Source organism: Gopherus evgoodei, chromosome 2, assembly GCF_007399415.2.
Source record: "Gopherus evgoodei ecotype Sinaloan lineage chromosome 2, rGopEvg1_v1.p, whole genome shotgun sequence".
Taxonomy (NCBI): domain Eukaryota; kingdom Metazoa; phylum Chordata; order Testudines; family Testudinidae; genus Gopherus; species Gopherus evgoodei.
The window spans coordinates 63,607,077-63,631,515 of NC_044323.1; the positions used below are offsets into that span (position 1 = coordinate 63,607,077).

The 24,439-nt window shown below is 38.8% G+C and overlaps 1 protein-coding gene across 1 annotated transcript; it reads right to left on the reverse strand.

Annotated features, from left to right (window-relative positions):
* Positions 1-231: 231 nt before the first annotated feature.
* On the reverse strand, positions 232-1,864 carry HOXA13 (homeobox A13). Its single transcript, XM_030549326.1, has 2 exons — positions 1,192-1,864; positions 232-476 (listed from the first exon to the last, which is right to left on the reverse strand). Exons 1-2 carry the CDS (start codon positions 1,862-1,864, stop codon positions 232-234), a joined length of 918 nt encoding a protein of 305 aa, XP_030405186.1.
* Between the last annotated feature and the right edge of the window lie 22,575 nt (positions 1,865-24,439).

Consider the following 24,439-nt stretch of genomic DNA (forward strand, 5'->3'; position numbering starts at 1 on the left):
CATTTGGGCTCTATAGTTTATCATTTAAACTATCTGATCTGGATTTCGGGGGAACAGTCAGCCTTAACCATTTCCTACAGTAATATTTTTTAAAATGCTATAATTCCAAAGATACAGATCTCTTGTTATGAAATAAGAGGTTCATTGTCTTTTTTAATTATTATTATTTATTTTAATCTGGACAAAAATAGTTCTGAAACCTGTGAACTGCTGCGTCTCCATTTTAATCCATTAACTGGTAGTCTTCAATTTGTTGATAACTTTTTTCTCTTTGACCCTCCTGTTTTGGAACCAGATTGTGACCTGTCTCTCTGACAGATTTGTAGTTGCCGATATCCGTCTTCGTTTGTCCTTGGTAATGAATTTATTTGTAGCATATTCCCTTTCGAGTTCTTTTAATTGAACCTTTGTATAAGGCACTCGTTTCTTTCTCCCACGTCTGTACGAGCTCGCATCTGAGGGATGCGAAACGACGTCTGGAACAGAAAACCATGTATGTAGGCATTATAAAATTATTACTAATCAGGACATCTTCAAATTGCACAGAGCTTAAATCTACAGCTAACTTTAATTCTACCATGCTCAACAGGCTTGGCCACTAAGCGACCGCTGATATGAGATTTTTTTCTATAGTAAACAGCACTCAACTGCCAAAGTCTTGATTCTCTCTCTCCCTTTCACTCACACACACACACACACACACACACACACACACACACACACACACGTCCTGAAGGGACTTTAGGAAAAATTATACACTGTTTCAATAATTTATGAAGTGTGCAAGCTGCACTATTCATGGAAAATTCTTGTTAAGCGTGAATGCATAATAATTTTTTTAGCAAACTTATCCAGCTATTTCCCTCTTTAATGTTATTAGTAATTCAAGCAGGCATATTTTGAATTCTGGAGCAAAGTCACTCCTGATCATATTAGATACCACCAGAACTAGTATAAATGTATGTGTGTGAGGGGATGGGAGAGGAGGTGTGGTGGGGTCAGTTTTAAGGTTAGCTTGAATGTTTCAAAAACTATAGCACAACAACTAACCCAAAGCAGCAGCCGCAGCAGCAGCAGCAGCAGCAGCAAAAACAACAGCAAGCGCACAATACTACTACTAACTAGTTCTAAGGTTAATAGTGGCGACAGTAAAAAGATTGCAGGAGGACACAAGCCATGCAGGTGCATTACCCGGGAGAGTGGATTTCCAGAGGTGGGGTGGCTGGGATTGATCTTTGGGGCAGTACACTTGCCCATTCCACCCACTGGTGATTGCCCAAGGCTGATAACTCTCCATGGGGAGTAAGGGCTCATGCCTGGGCTCTCCAGGACCTCCAATTGTGGGCACCACAGGCATATCCAAATAACTCGGCACGGGTTGGTAGGGGCCAGCGGCATAGCCCTGGTAGAAAGCCAGTTCCTTAGCCCGGGAAGTGAACTCTTCGCCCGAGACCGAGGTGTCCATATATTTGTCCGCAAAAGTGGAGCCGGGCTGCGCGCAGGACTTGATGCCATTGTGATGGGTCATGCGGCAGGGGTAGTAGCCGCTGCCAAAGTAGCCATAGGGCAGGGCGGCCCCGGAGGAGCTCTGCACGGCCGCCGAGCAGGGGCTGCACTGTTTGACAGCTGGCTCAGCCATGCCAGAGGCTGGGGCTTCGCTCGACGTGTAGGCAGCCGTGCTGGGAGCGGCCAGGGATGCGGGATGAGCCATCAGATTCCGGCACTGGTTGGCCGCCGCCGCTGCCGCAAAGTTGCTGCCTGCATGAAAACCGTCCATGTTCTTATTGATCTCCTCCAGGCTGTTGTCGTAGAGGAACATGACGGGCTCGATCCAGCGGGGATGGAGGAGCACGGAGGCTGTCATAGCCCGATCAGCATTGAGACTAGTGGCTCTTTTTTAAAAGCCCCAAAGACTGAAAAAAGAGATACTAAATCTCCGAGACTTGACCAGAGCTGACGCGCCAGTGTCGCGCCAGGCGAGAGCCCATTGGCCCGACCGGCCCCACGTGATATGCAAAGCAGCTGATAAACATCTGAGGAATAAAATGAAGATAATTAAATAATATAATAATCGTGCAGGGGCTGGAATTCCAGCAGCAGGCGGCACAGACCCGGGGCTGCCCCTTTCCACTCACGAGTGTGCTTGATCAGGGGGGAATAAAAGGTTTGCAAAGAAGAACAGGTATCCTCCCACCCCCAGGCGTGATTTTCCCCCAGTCCATTCTGTGAAATAATTTCAGCATGATCTCCATGCCATTTGCAATATCACTGAAATTCAAAGCCCTCTGCATTTCAACTGTTATTTGCCGATCAGTCCGCTGGTAGGTTTTTGTTTTTAATCGTTCAGTCCCACATCTTAAATTCATACAGGTGTGGTCTAACCTGGCGGTGACATAATATTGGTTTCTAAACCTTTAAAAGCAAATGTTTTAAGGGCCACACTCTCCTTTGCAAAAGCATCAGAATAGATAAAATATTTGAAGACAAGTCTGATGTCACACATTTTCTTCCTGCCTGTTTAAACTTGATTACACTGTTTTTGTTGTTGTTGTTGTTGTTGTTTTTAATTCATTTCGATTTTCTTTTCTGGGGAAAAAGCATCAGAAGTAGGTTTAGAATAAATAAATCAAGAAATACAGATCTGCATCATTGGTTTTGAGAGAGAAAGGGTTAACCAAATCTTAGAATTAACCTAAGTATTTTATTTCTTATTCTGATGATAAAACCTGGGGCCTACAATTGTAATTGAATCTTCTCTGACTGCAAGATATTACCGAGGATTATAGATTGTGCATTACTGGCCACAATCCTCTTTTTGTTGGAAAAAAGTTGCTATACTAAAGCTTATTTGTGTCACCCCAACGTTAAAAGTAATGCTTAGAAAATGAATTGCGCTTTCTTTTTAATGAAAAACACTTTATTTTCTAACAAAATTTTGTACTGTATCTGCACATACCTGTACAGTAAATACTAATATATAAACCCTTTTATGTTATTCAGTGAGCGAGTGAACCATAAATATACAGTTGGATTAAATATAATGCAGTAATTAAAAACAATTTGTTTCGAATTTACGTATGTGGACAAAAATAACAAAGATGCTCATAGATTGAAAACTAAATTTTTAGCTGCATGTTTCATTGTTGCATGTCTGACGGCGCGATCTATTATTAGCTAGTGTGCTAACCATTGACGTTGCTGCATTGTTTTCAATGCTTTGCTACAAGCATAGCGTTATAAAATATGCATTGTTTTGGGGCTGCCTTTTCCTTGAACAATGCAAAGAACAGATTTGCTAGCTAGTTTAACTATCACTTTGATGATTATTTATTTTCAAAGGCCGACACAGAGTGGTATGTATTGGGTACATGGAATGGTATGTAACACATGGGACTGTTGTCGTTTGGTTATTTAACAATATTTAAGCGATTTCTATCAATTGCAGCCAATAAATAGTTCCCATTTTATTTCGTAAGATCTTTTCCGCATTCCTTTTGATGACCAAATGCAAATATTTATTCCCTGACATTTTTTCCTTTAATTCAGGCTACAGCTTTGAAACCTATGGAGTCTCCAAAAATTCCTTAGCTGGCATTATTTGTGTAGATTTGTTTTCCCTGATTTATTTATCTCATTCTTAAAAACGCATTGCAACGAGGGGAAAAAAAAATAAACCACAGTGCTGTTTTACATACGGGTTAGACACGGCTAGAGGTCAAGGTCAAGTTGAAAGTTATAGTCTAGCCAATGTGAGAACTGTCATTCAAAGCTTGAAGACCCTGTCTGATTTGTTAAAAAGGAGCAGCCATGAGAACACTAATCTCCCTAGCTAGCCTCTCACTTTCCCCCCGTCTTCTTCCTTCGCTCAGCTTTAAAGCTTTTTCCGCCTATCTGCCTCTGGTTTTCAAGTCTCTTTCTACAGATATGGAGAAGCTATTTGAAATTGTAGCTTTGAGACACGATGCAAACTGTACAAGAAGGGTGGGGGCATCCGGTATGCTGTTTTTGTTTACCCATTTGGCGTTGTTCCAACTCTCTGTGCAAAGGGGAGAAAGGAGATTAAATTAAAATGATCACACACACACACACACGCACAAATTGTGGGCTGGAAATGTGGGCATGCATATCACGGGTGATAAGACCAATGATATAATTGCACCCATCTTTTATTTGCAATGACATGGATGAAAGTCATATTTAATAGTACCCTCTCCTTTGCTCTTCAAAATCCTCAAAATAACATCTTAATTGTATATGCTCAATCAAAAAATATTCACGGGCTAAAAAGGAACTTTCCTGTTTGTTCTGGTTACCTAATTGTTTTGCTAGCACTCAGGTTTCTCTGGGTATTGACATTGAGAAAGGAGGAAGATTTTGTCAATTTCCAGCTATATTTTAAATAATTTAGTAATCCTATATGAATAGAATTCCTTTATGTTTTAATGAGTACCTAATGAGCAAGTAACAGTAAAATAAACAGTAAAAACTAACTGTTCAGTCTGAAGGCTGTGAGCTATCAAGCAGAGCAAATGGTATTCGAAAATAGTGGACTTTGTAATGAACACTAGGTATAATAAATATGTTTGAATTTATTTCCAGGCTTATACATAAACTATTCTCTAACGCTAACTGAACACCTTTTGGTGTCCCAAAACAAAGTATTTGGACGTATCAACGAATTCCACCAGAAATTATTAAATTAATACCTTAATCAGTTGATTTGATTTGACCATCCTCTACAACAATCATTATTGGAAAAGTAATATGGTCATTTAAATGCACCTATATATTCAACGGAAGGACTAATCAAAAGCTTCTACTAACTTTTGTCCCTTTAACATCAGGCAAGGTCAGAAATGTACTAACAAGAGCTAAAGTATCTGTATTCTCCTGAAATTTGATGGCGAACCTCCATAGTGCTTTATAATTTTGGAAATAAATAAATCTACTCAGAAGTTTCCTCTGAAATTAGTATTAATTCTACGGGGGGCAGAAGGGTGAGCACTATAGTCACTAATAGAATTTTATAATGCGCTGAATTTTTTTTCAATCCCATAGTTTTTATTGATCAGAAATTGTATTCATCTAGTGAACGGACGCATTGCCTCATCTTTATAGGCAACAATATTCTATTTCAGCTGTGCCGAACACGGATTGAAGACAAAAGTCTTCTCTCGGTTACATCGGGGTAAATCGGGATTGACTCCACCAACTCGCAGATGTAAATTAAAGCGGAATTTGCTCCTTATCACTAGCCAGGGCCACATCAAATATTGCTCATACAGGCAAGACTTTCGCTGAAGCCAATGAGTTTTTCCTGAGCAAAGACTGGGAGATTTTGGCCTTACACCAATGTAAATATGCTACTAAAATGGAAATACGGTAACTTTTTAAAAATTCTCACAGCTTCTCTCGAAGTCACACACAGTACCTTCAACTAAATGTCATGTTTTGCAAACAGGGAATTTATAGGCACAGAATTCCTAGAAACCGAATGGAAAAGAGCTCCTTAGGAGAGTTCCTTTGTGTGGTAGCACATAAACATCAACACTGCCGCAGGTACGGCCGCTTACAAATACTTTTATTTCCTATTACATAATAAAATCCAGAGAATCGCTCCACAAACCATCTGAAACTATACGCATTAAAAGGAAATCCAATATTATTTCCCACCCTTTTAATAGATCTAATTAATAATCTTAAGGGAAAATGTGTGGGTGTTAACCCAAAAATATCGGTTAGTCAGTTAAATCCTTCTAAACAAGCTAAAATAACTTTGCCGGTATAGGATGATGTTAGTAACTAATAATAGTCTCAGTCTTTAAGAGACCAGAGGTCTTGGAAGACACAAGAGTAAAATGATAGTAGGAGCAGATCTTTAATTGAATTTGATTTTCATGAGCAAATGAAATTTACCTGCCATAACATTAATTTGGAGGAGGGCTGTCAACGCTGGCTGCTTCCATAATTTCTTCGCATTCAGTATTAAGATAAACATTGCTCAGTTAGTTTTAAAGACACTTTGTATTTCAGGATATTCATGTGTTTCTAATGTAACTAAGCAGCTTTACGAGCAGCATTTGCAGGACATCTTAACTCTCTCCCTCCCACTGCGTGGTGGGGGTTCCGAGATAATTGCAAAATAAGAAGAATTGTAAAAAGAAAATGTAAAAGGGGGAATAAAACTTCCTGAAAAACTGTTAAGGCATTAACAAATATGGGTACGTTTCTCTTCAATATGAAAATGCTAAAACTCCCTCGGAATGCATTACATATTTATATAGATCTATGGATCCATTCATGCTTAAAACTACCGTCTCAGATAAATAAGGTGCATTCAAACCTAGTGTAACAGTTTTCTTTCATCCACAATGCTGGACATTGTTTCATGTCTAACATTTATTAACATAAGTGATCAGAATCATACTCTTTCGCTGGTTTCTCTGAAGGAATATTAGAAAACATGCTGGAAATATTATTCAAAGAGAGACTAGGGGACCCAGCACTTTTTGCTGGTGTGAATGCCATGTTCCTTATTGTCACCTTCTCATTTTTCTGTATTTTTTTCATGCACCGTAGCTCCAGAGAGATCCGGATTATTTCTTGTTTATATTTGGTGGATTACACCAACAGAAGTCATTTGATGGTAATGGAAAACATTTAATTAAACTGTAACGTAAAATGACATTGATAGACAGAAACATACGTTTGAAAGCTTTCCGTAAGCAGTAGTTCGGACTGATGGTATGCAATGATAAAGTCCCACCTACAATTTCAATTAATTTTGCCTTGCCATGTAAACTAAGACAGATTCCTCCATAACCCGTTCAGCCCGTTTCCACAAGGAAAACAATGAACTTTTTTTTTTAAGTAAACCATGATAAAGATGCCAGACTGTGTAGTGTGGAAGTGGAAAGTAGCTTTATCTGGCCAATTACATCTTTCTGTTAAAAAGTTCCACCATGAACAAGTATTAGCAGTAGATAGCAATATGCTAATCAAGTGCTAATCTCTTCTATAATTGTTGTGGTAGCCATTGGCGTTCATAATCTAACATTTGGGGTGTAACTCACTTTATATCTTATCTACTAGCTGGTCACAATTTTGGCAAACTAAATAAAACCAAAGTGTACTGAGTTCCAGTTGCTTATACTTTCCACTTCTGCTGGGAGCTTGTACTGTATTAATTGCTACCACATGATTACATACTACATTGTTGCTGATTACAGTTAAATTTATCCCTCAACCTTTCTCCTAAGGAGTTCTTCCCTAGCTGCAGGCCCGTTGTGCCATTTATTTCCATTTTAAAAGAACGGAGAAGATGAGTTTGAATATAAAAACTTTAGAATGCAGGATAAATATTTATCACAAAACTTTTATCGCTATAACATTCCTTCAATAGCGTTCCATTTATATAACGTCTTTTCAGCATTGATCAGTAATCGGGGTGGACTTTCCTCCTGCCTGAAGGAGAAGCAGTTGCTTTACTTTTTGGAGCTAATTCTGAAACCAAATCTTCACCTATGAAAACACAGAGATAATTAGAATCATAGACTATTAGGGTTAGAAGGGACCTCAGGAGGTCATCTAGTCCAACCCCCTGCTCCAAGCAGGACCATCCCCAGATTTTTACCCCAGTTCCCTTAATGGCCCCCTCAGGGATTGAACTCACAACCCTGGGTTTAGTAGGCCAATGCTCAAACCCCTGAGCTATCCCTCCCCCCCCATTAGAGGCAAAAGGGTTGTATACAGCATCTAGAGGGGGGAAAGTGAAAAATCATATGTGAAATATTGGACATTTTTGCGAGCCAGCTCTTTGAACACATTCTCCTATTGTACTTTTTTATTCCCTCTTTCAGAGGTGATTTTAGGGGTCAAAATGTTGAGCTGAGGAATAGACTTTACCTATCATTTCTGTACTGCTCAACTGAATTCCTGTCCTTTCCTTTCTTGAACTCTGGCTAGATTATAGTGCGCATGGGTTGTGATCATCTCACGGTATTTTTAAACCGTATCCTCAAAGAATTATGGATCACTAAAGTTAACAGAGTGAAAGTTGTCTAAGTCTTCCCACAAAGCTACAGATACAAGCTACCTGATACATTAGTCTATTTCTTATGTTGCTATAAACGCAATGAATCCCGTTAAACCTGTAAATTTTACTCAAGTCTCTGCATCTGGCAAGAGAGTCACAGCCCTTCTGTTTTGTGGCTAGAGAAGTATATGACTGAATAATAATCCCATCATGTAAATCTGCCCTCAAACAAACAATCAGAGTTTACATTTAACCTTTGATATGGTGAATATGGTGCTATGTGCAATTCATTTCCCAGTCCGGCTGATGCTTGATTTGTGATTCTCATGAAACAACGCATTGTATTGTCACAATTTCTGTTAATATAGAGCAGATAATACTTATTTATCGTGAATCGCTTCTGAATTTAATGTGATTGAAATAAGCACCAAATTATCTACGATCTTTCTCCCGTTTAAGTCCCATTTATTTCAGTGGTAGCTGGAGCAGGGCCCACAGGGCCCATTTTGCTCTCAAATGCACTCGGTTCAACACTGACTTAAATCAGTGGGCTAAAATCTGTAATTTATTATCCTGGCAAATCTTCTGTTGAAATCATGGGTTGCAAGACCTGGCCCAACGGGAGCCGTTTTTGCAGATCTGAGCCCATTATTGCTGCCTGCTGTATAACAGTTATTCTTTACATTTCTGTGTGATAGCCTATCCCTACGAATACCCTCAGTGGCTACTCTATTTCAACAATGAGAATTGCTTGTAAATACACCTGTACTATAATAAGTTGCACTGAATTTTCTGCGCACCAGTATCTATTACCTATCACGTGGTGAGTCGAAGTTTAACAGTTATTTTGTCTTAGTTCAGGTGTCAGAAACCGGCTGTCTTCAAGGACTCTTTCCAGCTCTGCGATTTGCTGTTGCCTGTATGGACCTCCCTTTCCCCTTTGTTCAGTATGTAGCGTTTCCTCAGCAGCCAGATCAAATGAAAACCTAACGCTGTTGCAATAAAAACTTCTAATATTAGATTGTGTTGGTATGAAGTAAGAACTGGCATCCAATAGCAACAGGCACAGAGCTTTAATATTATTAATTGTATAAGTTTTGAAAGTACACACAGATGTACAAAATAGGCATTGACAATACGAGATCCCCTCCCCAAAAGAGGATATTCAATATCCAATTGACGGTAAATGTGTTACTTACAACCTTATGGTAACTGTTCTTTACTACAGGTCCTTTTCTCCTGATATTTTCATTTTGACTCACTAAACACCTTTATTTTTCAACAAGGAGATTTTATTCAAGTCTGGTGTTTAATGAGCAAATTTAAGAGGATCTACATAAGGAGACACTTTTATAATGGGAATTTAAATAGTTTCTCTAACCATATATTTCTAATCTTTGGGCTGATAGTGTAATATTACTCTGCAGTGAACATGATTCTATAAAAATAATGAGAGGAGATTGTTTCAAAAGTGATGTTACCTTATCTGCACATTTATCGTCATTGCTGAGACAAATAGGTTACAGAAAATATGTTGGTATCTCCTTACAGATATTTTGAGTATCCTCATTTATTGTTAGGAATGCTTTAAATGATTAATTATACATCAACCATTTCCCAGAAATAAATTAATTTAGACCAAGATATTAATCCATACATTAGAATTAGTTTTATATTTCATCATCTAGACATATTTGCTAAATTTTATTATACGTGATCAGGATATAACTAATAGAGCAAGAAAAGGCCCTAAATAAATGTATTATAAGGTATTTTACACACAGAGTTAATACATTAAGTGCTATACAGCAAAGCTTTGTTCCATTTAAATGCAGGCACTAATGTCTTTACGTTCATAGTGTAATAAGATATTAAATAAAGGTCCTAAAGTTGAAATATATTTACTGTGAACATAATATAAGATAAAAAGAGTTCACAGTATTGAATAGCATGCATTTCTGAATGAATACTTTAATCTATTTTAAATTTTATTTTTTTCCATAGCTTATTGTCTTTTACATCTCCTTTATTAGATGAGACATTACATATCTCTCTTTGTGGCTATTAAATGAAAAAATGCTATAAATATACAACCATTTATAGTACTTGTGCGAGGTTATTTACTCTCTATTTTGCAGAGAGTGTATGGAATTATCTTCTACATTTGAAACTCCTAAGTGTTTGTCAACAAACTGAATAACAGTGGCACTGAACTAACAAGCAAATTATAATATAAAGCAACTTCTATTTTGTTCTTCCTCTTATGTATGGCCTGACTTCTCTGAACTTAGTTTGTATGCACTTTGCTGGAGGGACCCTGTCTACTTATGTCCTTGCACACTTTGGGACTCACCCACATGGGGTCTTTTAATGTTATCATCATATAATTAAATACCAATGCATTATATTGTATTCTGTGTTAACATACTTGCACGGTATAGAGTGCTAAACATAAAGGCTCGCCCAAACTCACAATAGGACCGAACCGCGCCCATTAAATCGAATGTGAAACTCCCATTGCGTTCAGCTGGTGAAGGATGAGTCACAAATTTAAATGGCATTAGGCCAGCAAAAGTAGTTGACTTGGAACACAAGAATCTCTCTCTGGCAGCCCGAGAGATGCCAGACCAGAGAGTGTTGCCAGATGATGAGAATGGACTTGACAATATAAGCCAGGGTAGCCATACCAGGTGAAAAATTCAGTCTGGCCTATTAGTTTAAGTGTCCAAAGTAGTATTTGACATAATAATGGGACAGACAAAGAAGGTGTTTTTTAATGCCAGAATTCCATGCAATTCTTCATAATAACCCATACCCCATGCAAAATAAGGAGAGTCTATCCAATAAGGATTAGTCTGCAGTTAAATGAACCCAGTAATTCCTTAGTACCAATACCTGAAGATAGAAAGTATCAGAGGGGTATCCGTGTTAGTCTTTATCCACAAAAACAAGGAGGAGTCTGGTGGCACCTTAAAACTAACAGATTTATTTGGTCATAAGCTTTCCTGGGTAAAAAAACCCTCTTCTTCAGATGCAACATAGCTGAAGGTAGAGAATTCCACAGTTACCATGCACACAACTAAAGGCCCCCTTCCTGCAGATTTAACTACAGCTGAATATCCGCCACTTATTTCTTACTGTGAAGTAGCTACTTGGAGCCTGCTAGTAATTACCTGCTTTCATCCGCTTGAAAAAAAACCATATATCTTCAAAAAATCTAGTGTAGAATGTGGTGTTATGTCAGGACATATGTCAGCGCCTGGTGCAAGGGTAATTTGATGTAACCTAACATAAGGACTCATGAGAAATTAAAAGGCTGGTCTGCCTTAACAAAGAGTAAGATTTAATTGTCCTTGGAAGCTAGCTGTTCATACTGTTCTCAGGGCAGTCAGTATCCAACCTTGTTCCGTGCGTATACATGAAAAGTTTTGCCAATATCGTGTACAAAACCTGTTTGGACTAAAGTAATATGGCTATAATATTCCCTGAATACCGGAGTGCTCCATATCAGCCAAAAGTAAATCAACAAGTTCAACAAATAAAACTGGCCACGGGAAGACAGCACAGGCCAAAAGCACTAGGAACACATGATCTGACGATCAGTATGTATCAACATCCCGACTGCTGAACGCCGAACACTGCAGTCTATGCCATAAAACTTCAGGAAGGCTTACTAAAAAGGAACTATCTGCGCATGAGGTGATGGAGGCATAAACTGGTATGCCAATATCACTTTGGGATGATGTGGCTCTAACTCTAAATATTTGGCAAATAAAGGAAAGTTGACTTCGTTGTCCAATTAATTTTAGCTGGTGGGAAGAGATATTGCCCTCAGCTATCTTCGATTTGTCTAAAGGAGAGGTCAGAAATTTGTACTGAAATTATGTTGCTGTCCTGCAACCCAACAATCAAGACACAATTCATCTTTGGTCGGTCCTTTGTCTTCTATTGAAGGACTCAAAAGAAAAATTGTGTTTGACACCTTAGCTGGGAAAGGGACACCGAGTAAATTCCAACAGGGGAGCGCCATGATGTGTACCGGAGGGGATTTTAAAAAATATGAAGCAGGATCGGGCCCCTACGGAGTATGTAACTAAGAGGAGTATCATAGCGATGAACTCCCATACGTATAAGGAGATGGGATCCAAGCAGTCGATTATCAAGGTTGCTGTGCCAATTTGATTGGAAACATCAAATGCTGTTGTTCTATGTACAGTATATAAATGCATTTCCTGGGCAGAAATCTTACTTGCATATACAAAAATCATATTATAAAAAAGTCATAAAGGACCTTCTAAAAATTCTGTGCATGAAAAAATTTCACAGTTGGGTTAAAGGACTTGAAGACAAGCAATGCTGTTGCTGGGATCTCAGTATTTGACCGAAACGCTGAACATTTTCTCAAGGAACAAAGTAGTAAATTATACCCATTTTTTTTTCAAAACTGTGAGCCTAAAATTAGACTCCTAATTCGGTCTGCGGGCACTACATATAAATAATCTGATTTTCGAAGTGTTGAGCATCCATAAATCCCACTGGAGTCTTTGGGGACTACAGATACCCAGCATCTTTAAAAAGCAGGTGGTTTTTATTTTGGATGCTTATATTAATTTCGGAGCTAAACTTTTGGCACCCAGGTTTGAACATGCTGGCCTTCGGCCCAAATCAACTGATAAACCGAACAGCAGAAGCAAGGTTCTGCAAAAGAGAATGAAGATAGGTCCACTGATAAGAGAAATGGCATATCTGATCACAGAAGTGCATGCGTGGAAAGAGCCTTTGGACCGCCACCTCGACATCCGCCTAAAGCCTGGGCCGGTGAAGCCGGCTTTCTGCAGATATGCTGTAGCTGAGATACTGCGTCAGATGCTAAGTAAGAGATGGACGTGACCTGAGTTCAATGGGGATTGAAAAAACAAGCACACGCCGTCTGAGCACCGAGATTGGGCAAATACACCGCCAACCAAAACGGCCAATTCCAGTCACACCAGGTCTGGTTTGAGCCGGGAAAATTCCTGAGTGTCTATGACCACGCTTCCCATTTTTGTTGCCCGAGATTCCATAGATCACAAGATGGTCATCAACTGGGGCGGCAATGGTACTCCAAAGCTTAGGGCCACAGCCAACCCATCATATTTCTTCAGCTCTCCATAAACACCAGCATAACCAAAACACTGTTTTTGGTGCCCATGAATTGGAAAGATCTAAAGAGTCCAATATGGACGGCAAGGATCAGATATAGCGTCAGAAGGGTAATTCGGAAAACTAAGTGCCTCTACCGACTAGTTAAGACAAAATATGAAACATAAAATGTGCAGCTTCTAGCCACGAAAATCTATAGAATTCCAGCTGCAAATGTAGATTCAGTTCTTTGCATGCTCCTGCGTGTTTGTGGTACTTTGCTGAACGCAGTGACACGCTGCCGGCATTAATTAGAAACCAATAACATATATTTGCAAATGTAAACATGGATCTAGAGGTAGGGGAAGCTTTTCCTTCCTGAGTTTAGAAGAGCGGCGCTGAACTGAGGGCTACAATAGGAAGAGTGGCAAATGGAGCTTTTCCCTGGAATCCGGGTCTCCATTGTCCGCTTGAACTTGACCAGGGGGGTGGTTCGGTCTTGACACCTCTAGGGGGCTGTGCTGCTTTCGACTGACACCTGAGCCTTCCAATTGGGGGAAAGTGGAAAAAGAAATGCAGGCGACAAGCTCGTCTTCCTCTGTCCGCAGATGGGAAGAACGGCGACTTCCCAGAGACTCCACTTCGTAGGGTGGATAAATGAAGTCAAATCCTAAATCATCGGAATGGGAAGGAAATGGCCTGGAACTCTCCTGGAGGAGGAGAAGGAAGGGATGGAAGTCGTGCATCCGAAATTCCTGGGAAAGATCATTGCTGGCTGATGCATCAACCTGAGCTGCAATTGCAAGAAATTCCCACTAGATGTCTTACCAGTTAATGATCATTGAAGGGCTCTGTCCTCGAGAGTTCCCAGAGAAAGTCCGATTCTCCGGACTCTTTGAACCCTTGTATCCCGTTTTGAAAGTAGTCTTTTTTCTGTTCTTTTACCTTTTTTTTCTTTAAAGAGAATTATGGAGCTCAGACTAGACTAAAATACGGGATTTCTCCGCAGTCTCTGGTGTGAGGCTCATGCAACTGGAATCATTTTTATTAACTTTGATATGTTTAAAAAACTTTGCGAAACTGTGGGCATGCCTCGGATTAAACTTTAAACATCTGAAGTCAAGGACGCGCGGGTGGTAAATGAATTTACTTCGACATTTCTACTTTAGAGCAATATGTGGTACAAGGTTCACTTTAGCAGATATACTGTGCTCTTTTGAAGCTTTAAAAGCACAGATATGTTCTTAACAACAGAGATTGTGTATACAGGCTGTTGCTACCTTAAAACATAAAGAGTCTCAAGAAATTGATTCTAGTTAATTATATTACATATATTCAGGCAACCAATCTAGTTCTGAATGCTTTGCTCGCTGTTAAACTCTCGCTTTCGATATATATATATATATATATATATATATATATATATATATATATATATATATATATATATATATATATACACACACATATAATCACTAAAATATATGTGTGTGTGTAATGATAGAGAATAGTATATAGAAAAGTATATAAACATTATATTGATATATAGATATTTATATACATATGTTTAAAATACAAAAAAATATACTCAGAGCTTTTCCTTTGAACACGAGGAATGATTGAAAGTTATTTGAAAAGTTAATCTCAAATTATCTCATCAAAATTCCTTCGTTTAAAATTTGTATTTATTTATTGTTGACACTGAAGAATTCTCTCTCGTCAATGTGTTTGTGGAGGCATATAATCTGAGATCACAAAATATGTTGTATTAATAATGAACAAAACTAAAAAAAATGTAAGAACATTAATGATAAATCTGCTATAATTTACTGATTATGTCGCTAGCACCTGGTTTTAAAGTAGACATTTTCTGGTTAACACTTACAAGGGAGTGAAATCTGGATTGCTCTACTACCAATCAATTTTGTGTTCGTTTTACCATTGTTCACTGAAAAGGCTTGTCTTGAATTTTTCTTACAGATTTTGTAGCCTAGGAAGCTAAAGGCAGTATTCGCGCATGGAGTTTTAGATACTGGACATAAGCATAAGCATAGAAAAGGCCTAACTATCTCAATTTCTATCATTTTCTTTTGTCTCCTGCCCCAGTCTGTCCCCACCTAGGCTTTATATCCTCTTTGAAAAATATATAAACCTACCCGAAAAGCAAGGTTATATACATTGATAGAAACACTAGGCGCCGGGTTTGGTTTCGTTTGGTAGTTTTACAAAGCCAGTCTAGGGAGAGTTAGCTCCCAAGTTCATGTATTGCGTCTAGTCTCAGACATCCTATAAGCAGTGTTTCCCACCGAGAGAGAGCGGTAAAAGTCCCTTTCTGGGGGCTGTCGAATCCCATGAGTCTGTTAAACACAATGACAAAACTTCCATCGATTTCAGTGGGTGGAATATCAGGCCCTTCTGCAGTTTATGACCTAGAAGACCTGTATTTATCACTCCTAAGCAGGAGATGAAAATATTTCTGATACAAAATTACTGACTGACTTTTCTAACGCAATACACTGTATAGTGATCTGATAAACAAAAGGTCCAGGAAACAAATATAAAATAAGCATATGTACACAAATTACTGTGCTACCGCCACTAATCAAGGGGGAGTTTAAAACAAAAACTTCCACCTCTTCACTTCCTCCTTCTCCATCTATCTATAACACAATTATAGTATAATATGGACAAGAAGTGCTGCTGTAATTTCTTGTAGATGTATCTGAGTTAAAATATTACTTATGATCGGTGTGACTGCATCCAACAATCAGAAAGTGATAAGTTATTCTGTGCATTTTGAAGGAAGTTTTCTGAAAATCGCTAATTCAGTTATTTTATTTTCAAAAGTGTCTGCCGTTTGCAATTATGACTACAAGATGTTTAGTGTTTGAAAATACTTTAGTCATTCTATACAGAGAAATAGCTGTTTACTTGTGAAACTTACTTTTAAAAAATGAATCTGGAACTAATTAATTAGTACTGTGGAGAAAGCTATGTTGCTTATACTGTAAACGTGTCCTTACACCTTTACAGTATGTTACAGAAGACTTACTCAACGAATTGAAACAGTTCTACAGCAACGTTATTAATTCACATACAGGTTACATTTCATCGTTATGGGTCTAGGGTTTGATTCCTTTAATAGTCTCGTGATTTTTGCCCTGTACGTTATTGAATCTACAAGGAAGAGAGATACTTGAATGGTTGTATGTGTAGTGTCTTTTAGCAGTAGAAATGTCACACAGTAGGGTCAGATGGGAGCAAGTGGGAATGGCGCGGAGATTTTGAAAAGGAGCTGAGAAAATACCATCTGTAACAGAGCCAAAATACTTTTGCTGCAGAGAGAAATTTGTGCTGGTAGCCTGGCCAATTATAGACCAAGGTAAAACACTGGCGTCTTCCCTGGGGGGGGGGAACCGAATAAGTGGAAGGCTTCATTAACTTCATCGATTAGATGGGAAAGGGACCGGTTAAAATGAGAGAAGGAAAGGGCTAGACGTCTTGCAATGGAATGGCGGGCAAGTGGATTATTTTAAAGACACTGCTCAGAGGAAAGAATGCTGCACTGGAACTAACATCAAGACAAGATTTTCGAGTCTACTTCACCGTACACGAGGTGTGGGATAATGCACAGCGGTTGCTTGCAATATGCAGAAATTGCAAACTCCTTATTAGTTGGGAACAGCATAAGCCTAGAGTGCGGGCGTGTGTTCTATAGAATTTCTGATCTCAGAAGCAATCCTTCAGCGTGAGACTCTGCCAGTCCGGCCCTCATATGGGCACCTCTATCTATTGTGACTGACTTTTGTCATTCACGGCCAGTTCCCCACTAGAGCAATATGAAATTAGATCTCTCAGACAATTTGCTGCCTATGAGGAAATAAAGTCGATCACATTTAACTGTGTTAACTTCTTACCACCAGTGTTATGCCTTCAGGATTTAATTGAGAGTTGTGTTCATTTAGAAATGAGTAGCAATAACATACACAAATGCTTAATTCACTATGAAACTGGAATAAGTACCAGAATGTGAATTGCTCTATAAACTCGGTTTGCACTGAGGACACTATCATGCAATTATTTATATTTAAAACTTGAAACTACACGTGCAGAGGCAACCCTCTATGAGCGATTACATCGCCCGCAGGAATCACTAGGAGCCACAGAAGAATATTTCCCAGTATTTGACATTTAGATGCCATGACTGGAATTCCAGAAAGTAGGTGAAATGTGAGGAGACAAATCTCACTTTGTACTCCAGCACATTATTTTCCCGTAAGAATGTATAATTAAAAAAAAATTCTAAAACACATTTTATAAAGATGTCATTTTTGGAAGGTGGGTTGAAATAATCCAAGTGTTCTTATCGTTTTTTAAGCATGAGTAGAAGAGAGGACAGTTTACACAACAGTAAATGTATATACACATTTCTTGACATAAATTGTCAGAGAAAATAACTGCGGGCACGCACACACACACAAACACACATACACCTCCCTCTTCAACAAGCACTATTTAAATCTGGTTTTAAGCATTCTGAGCAACTCCCTGATATATTTTATTTTATAGTAAGGGAGTTGATTTGTTCACTTGGGAAATCCCCTGGTTCCATCTTGTGATTATGTCGCTGAAGTTATTGGGGGTTAAACAAGAGGTGACAGAGTACTCCAAGAGATATCACGATCCTGGCCCTTAAAATTATATATATATTATATATAATTATACATTATATATATACATTATATATATACATTATATATATATATATAATACATAGTATTCTGCAGAAAAACGGATTAACCAGTGCGCAGTCTCTATAAACTCTATGAAGAGGAAAAATGGGGAAAAGATTTGATGACTATATTCAAAGCTAGTTTATGTTCTTTATCTACCAAAACATCCTGCCAACAAAGTGATATAGGGTAAAATTTTGCCTTTAGAGACACTTGTGCAAATGTTCTGTTTGCACTGAGAGCAGCTTTTGATCCTATGACTGAGCCACTTGGGAAGATGAGTGTGTTTATGGGTTGCAAGAAGGAACTGCACCCAAGATGAATGAATCGGGCCTCCTGCAGGTGTACACTTAAATCTGAGGGTTAATCTGCTTATTTTGGTTTTCTAAATCTCCAAGGAGTAAATCTCTCTCTCATTACAGCAATGTAAATCTGGAGTAGCACCACTGACTTCAGAAAAGTTAATTCGGATTTACACCAGTGTGACAGAGTATGATTTGGCTCCTCAGATGAGCAGGTAAAGACAGCTTTTATGAAGACGTAACTAAAGAAATATCTAAACTATTTGTTGTGTTCAAAGGATCAGAAGAAAAAAACTTTTACATATTATCATGTATCAAATAATCCAGAAGTGAAAGAAAGAAAGAAAGAAAGAAAAAGATGCATTCCGCATGTCAACAGACAAACTAAATGTGTGATAAATGTAGAGACTGATAGATTTTTTTTTGCCTTATATCCTTCACTTATTTCAATAAAGGGAAGGATCCGAGCTTTCTCCTACTGAAATCTATGGAGTTTTGCAATTGGTTTAAACGGGAGCCAGATCTGGCCCTCTGTATAAATAGCTACTTCTGCACTGAACAGCTGATTTTCTAAATAATGAAATCTAGGGTCCTAGTATTCCTAAACTTGTGCTTTCTAGTAGAATAATGACAGCAAAGAATTCAGTAATCACCTCCTCCCAGAAGTGAACCTACCCTCTGGATTTCAGTGAGATCTGGCGAGTCTTCCTGCTCTAATTAGACTGAGCTAATTAGAATCTTTATAGGAGACTCCTGCTATGTGTACGGGTGTAAAGAGAAGAATTTGACTCCCAAGAACAGGAGACTAGGGGAAGATTTGTTAAAGATAGCGTGGGACATTTGACTAAAGACTATTATGTTTGAGTAAGTATGATTATTTGAGCCTCACACACAGACATAGGAAAGCAAACGCCTTGCCAAGAAGAGCATTCAGTCTAAAGTATACAAACAAAGGGGGAGGGGATTTAGGAAAAGCAAAAGGACAATGGTGAAGTTAAGCATGTACCAGGCTAGGTCCTCAGTTTTTTGTGAGAGTATTTTGTTATGGTCATAGTTTTTTTTAGAAGGCTAAAAGGGTGCGAACTAGGTTTTATAGGCCTCTATGAAGACATGAAACTTGAAACAAGTCCTCCAGGTATGAAATACATCCCAGAAATACAGTTTTTGAATTTATTTGCTGAACTTCTAGTCGATAAACTCAATATCACTCCAAAGGGAAATACTTCCTCTGGCTTATAGTGCGCACATGAAGTCTTACATACACACACAGAGGAATCAATTCATGAAGAGATGGAAGTACCGCAAAGTCATTTTGAACATTACACTTGTAGTAATATTAGTTGACTATCCCCCTTGGAGCACTCTGATTTTTCTGCTGTCTTGATTAGCTGGAAGCATTATTCTTTTTATTGCCTCAACCTCAGACTCAGCTGAAAAATTTTGCATGAAAGGCTGAGGATTAGTACCCCAGAGCTAGGTTTTCTGGTTAAAAGTTTATAGTAGAGTTCTACATTTTCCTAGAGTTATACACTTTAATAAAAACGTTTTGATGCAGAATCCATGTGCACGCTACAGAGGGAGGTTAATGCAGATTACTTTTGCACTACATTTTTACCTTTACGTATCTATTTTTAAAATCTGTACGGGTGCTAAAATGACTGGTTGCTAATCTGATGATGCAGTTGCCCTTAATCTGTAATACAAGATTTGGAATTTAACCAGAATATTTTAAAGTAAATCTGATAAACAAGAGGTAAATAAGACTTCACAGCCTAACTAGCGTCATGATCTCATTCTGGGTGCCAACTCAAAAAATTATTAGATTTAGGTATTGAGGGCATGAAGAATAAAAACCTTGCATATCCACTTCCAATCACCTGGCACTGTTTTTAATTATAAATAATAGATGTACTTGGAAGTAATTTACATTTTGTGCTGATAATCTATAGCTCTAGCACAAAGCAGTACATTGTTTGACTTTCTGTAAAGTGAATTCCTGAACCTAAGGGCAAAATATGTTTGTGCCTTTTCTGAAACAAACTGGAGCAGATGAAAACTTCACAATCGGCTGAGAACTTTAATTTTCCTCCCAGCCCCCTTCTTTTTTCATGTTAGCAAGCATATAAAACAAAGTGTGTGTGGGGGGGTGAGAGTGAGATATTTGAAACAGTACTGCAGATTCTTAGCTTTACACACACAACATGGGGGAAGGGATTATTAAAGGAGAAGCCTTTGTTTTTTTTTAAATCGTATATCAACTTTTCAGTCGAGTTCGCTGAGTTCCAGGGGAAAAGAGCACGTGTGTGATAATGACTGTCATAAACTCGTTTTCAGATGGCTCAGAGAGTAGAGTCGGACACTTAATTGAACGCTTAGAAATATGGACGTCTCCGGATTCTGCGCCCGCTTTCGCTGACTTCACTTAATGGAGAACAGGGCTGTTAGCTTTGTTTGTTTTATGTATAGACATGTCTATGGAGCTCATCACCGTTGCATCTGAGGGCTAGTCTAGCTTTCCAACATGAGCCACTAAAGAAGAATTCGCTCCAAATTCAGCAGGAGCAGCAATGTTTTGGCAAAGTTCACTGGAGGAAGAATTAGTCCATTCACCGAGTCACCATGCATAATTAGAGATTTGGAGTTTTTTTCTCTTGTGGGTAGAGTATGCTTACCTATAGGAATATAAATGCAATTAAACAACAGTATGAAAGCTACTACTAAACTGCAAGAAAGTGGATGTTTTGCGTTTGTCAAAGGATTTCGGAGAACAGGTGAAGAATTAAGATAGTACATAATACTGTGGTTATCACATGCAAATGGAATATTTAATCTACCATTTTATCTCGCCTATATACTCGAATACCTACAAAAGTCCTTTGAACAAATATTTAGTTTCCAAGCCATAAATTTGTGTTATGCAAAGAGAAAGCTTTTAGTTTCTCCAGTTTAAACTCGTTCGTACTGTTTGTTGTATGTGCTCAGAATGATCAAACCAATGAACTTACCTTTCACATTAGTGGCTTTTTTTTTTTAAGTAAGAACAGTCAAAACAAATGCTGCCCACGCCCCTTCTCAGTATTTAACTTGTTGGTTAAATTAACTTCCAGTTGAAGATTTATTTAAATGTAGCTCTGTAGCTGATCTTAAAAGCAGCAAAGAATCCTGTGGCACCTTATAGACTAACAGACGTTTTGGAGCATGAGCTTTCGTGGGTGAATACCCACTTCTTCACATGCAACACTTTGCTGCTTTTACAGATCCCGACTAACACGGCTACCCCTCTGATAGCTGATCTTAAAGTAGCATTGCAGCACTATCACGGCATTTCATAAAAATCATTTGCAGAAGAACAGAGAAGTTGAACTGTTAACGGCATTTCCCTAAGGTCTAAAGAGGAGTTGTCTAAAGTGAAGACTTCGTTACCAGTTTCTCAGCTGAGACAGAACAGCGGCATACGTTTATTAATCGATCTTTCAGCAAACTCTGTGTGTGTGTGATGCTTCTGAAACACTACCACCGATAATAAATAGCTTTTCTCCGCTTACAAGGAAGAGTGACCGTGAGGTACTGGATTTTAACTGCCAGGTGAGAGGGCCCTTTTCCCAGCCATAGTATTTTGGAAGGGGGAGCGAGCACAAGGGGTTTTCAGCCATCCTGCATTGCTTAGCCAGCATTTATGGACAGAATAAAGCTAAACATTGGACAGGACTCGGTGACGGAAAGGAACCTTTCAGACGAGTCATCAACCTGTCACCACTGTAATAAAGGTGTGACACGCAGGGGTGCTGGTAAGAGGCTGATGTTTTTATTTCCTGGCCTATCACATGGCACTGGTCAGCGTTACAAAAGATTACACCCCCGTCATAAGCTAGCGGTCAGTGTCCACTGATTCCTGTGGCTACTGTTACATCTTCACTGGGTTGTGTTTGATTTTTTAAACGATAAAAATAAAACAGAAACCAAAACCAAGCGGCCGAGCTCATGCAGCCAATTAATGACACACAAAGAACAGGTCTGGGAGGGGGGTCACGGTAGGAAGCCTGAACCCCCTGCCGCATGACAGGATGACTTTGTCTTTTAAGACTGGACGAGGCCATTACTATCTATGAGCAGCAATGGCGTTCAGATCACAAGCCATGTTTTCTCCTCTAAAAGTTCCACCTGCAGAGGCCTGTTTGAACATTAAAATTAATCTACTACCTGGAACCTATGTTTGTTGTACCTGGTAGTTTTCATTGTCATGTTTTTAATGGACATCCCTGTGCAGGAATATTGCCTGGAGCATTCTGGATGTCCTCCAGAAACAGAGCACCTGTCCCTGGTCCTACTTTTGTCCCATGAAAGGTGTAGCATCTACTGATTCCCATGAGTGGGTGCTTACCTGCACTATGAAGGCGATGATGAGGAAGGAATGTGGTAAAGTAAATTGAATGGAAATGAGGGAAACTAGAACAGCTTAACAGCAAAGTGAGAAGTAGCTTAGTGGCTATGACTATAGAACTAATAATTAGGTCTGATTTCTACAAAAATGTGGTTAGGATGATGTTGCTGTGGTTTGTTCCAAACATATATGTATCAGATAACTGTTCTTACCCAGGATGTGGCCAGCCTTTGTAATGTGCGTTTAAATGGGTTTTTATTAACCCTTGCAATAAAATGGATACAAAAAGTTATAGCGCTCCTGGCAGAGGTGATGGATCTTAGAGTTGTTAGGTATTTTAGCAGGAGTTTTTGTATATATTTTAGATTTACTTTGTGTAGATATAGCCAAAGGTGATGTCACAGGCAGAAAATATTTGCCACCTTCAGAGAAATTGGAGACATATTATTTGACCCAGCTGAGCTTGCACTCAGAGCAAGAGGCAGGGGATAGGCTAGGGTGCTTTTAGGCCCGTAGATGTTCTCCTGATTCTGTGGCTAATTCTGGGGATGGCTGGTGCTCCACATAGATTAGAGAAGTTTTCGGGTAGCTTTAATATAGGCCATTTGCCAAATACCCCCCAAAGGCTGTTACCAGCGAAAGAAAGAGGGTGTAGAGATACCCAAGCTACGTTCCTTTCCCCTGTGCTGGGGGCCAAGAGGCCCAGTGCTGGGAGTCTCTGGGATAGAGGAATATAAATTATTTTTCATTGAAGTTTCAAACAAAAACAAGTCTCAATTTTTTCCATGGCTCCCCCTCTCCCTAGTTTTCCCTGCCACAGTGACAAAAAAGAAAAAAAGGAGAAGGGGAGGGGGGAATAAAGTAAGAGAGGAAGGAAGAGGAGAGAAGGGTCAGAAAATTTAGAAAGAAAGGCAAATTTTATGAAAACAATGTTTTTTAAGAATAAAAGGAATGCTTTTCAATTAAAAATGCTTCCTAATGAAAAATATTCTCCTTTTCTACCTGGGAGCCTGTACAGCAGCCCCATACCACCTGGGGATTCCGTCTGAAGTGAGGTGGGAAACAGATGAGCTTTGGATCAATCACAGCAGGCTTGTGCTGGGGGACCAGTGTAAAGTGGCCCTAATAGATTAGAGGATGGGACCTTTAGTCATTATCTTAATACTTCTACTGCTAATATGAATCCTATCAATATTGATAACAATGCATATGGCATCCCGCTCTCCAATACTTAACACTTAACTAGCAGGAGACAAACACTAACTAGTTATTACTTTCAACTCCACTGAGAAGGAACTAAGTGTTACTATCCCTATTTTACAGATGGGGAAATGGAGTCGGAAAGATTATGTGAATTGTTCAAGGTCATGGCCTCAGTCAGCAGATAAGCCAAGAATAGAATTCAGGATTTCCTGGCTCCCACTCCCATACTAAATTTACTAGACAACACTGCATACTTCCAAACTGGTTTTAAGATAAATAATTTCTTTCTAATCAGTTAAAATATGCTAAATATGCTAAATATTAAGTTGTGGAATCAAAGGTTACTGGAAAGTGACTTAACATTTTTGAAATTGGTAGTCTGTTTGTATAACACTTAGCACAATGGGGCACCAATGTATGTGCTACTTAAAATAAATACCAATACCACATCTGAACCTGCACACAAGAATAAACTATCTTAAACTATTAAAATAGGAGTGCAAATGAGCACAGTAAGAGAATGGGGCAGTGAGATTTTACACATAAAAGTTGGACAGATATAATTAAATTGGTTTAGGTCTTGTCTACAGCAGACAATTGTACCAATATAAGGGCTTGTCTACACAAAATTGCACTGGTTTAATTTAAGAGTTTGATTTAAAAT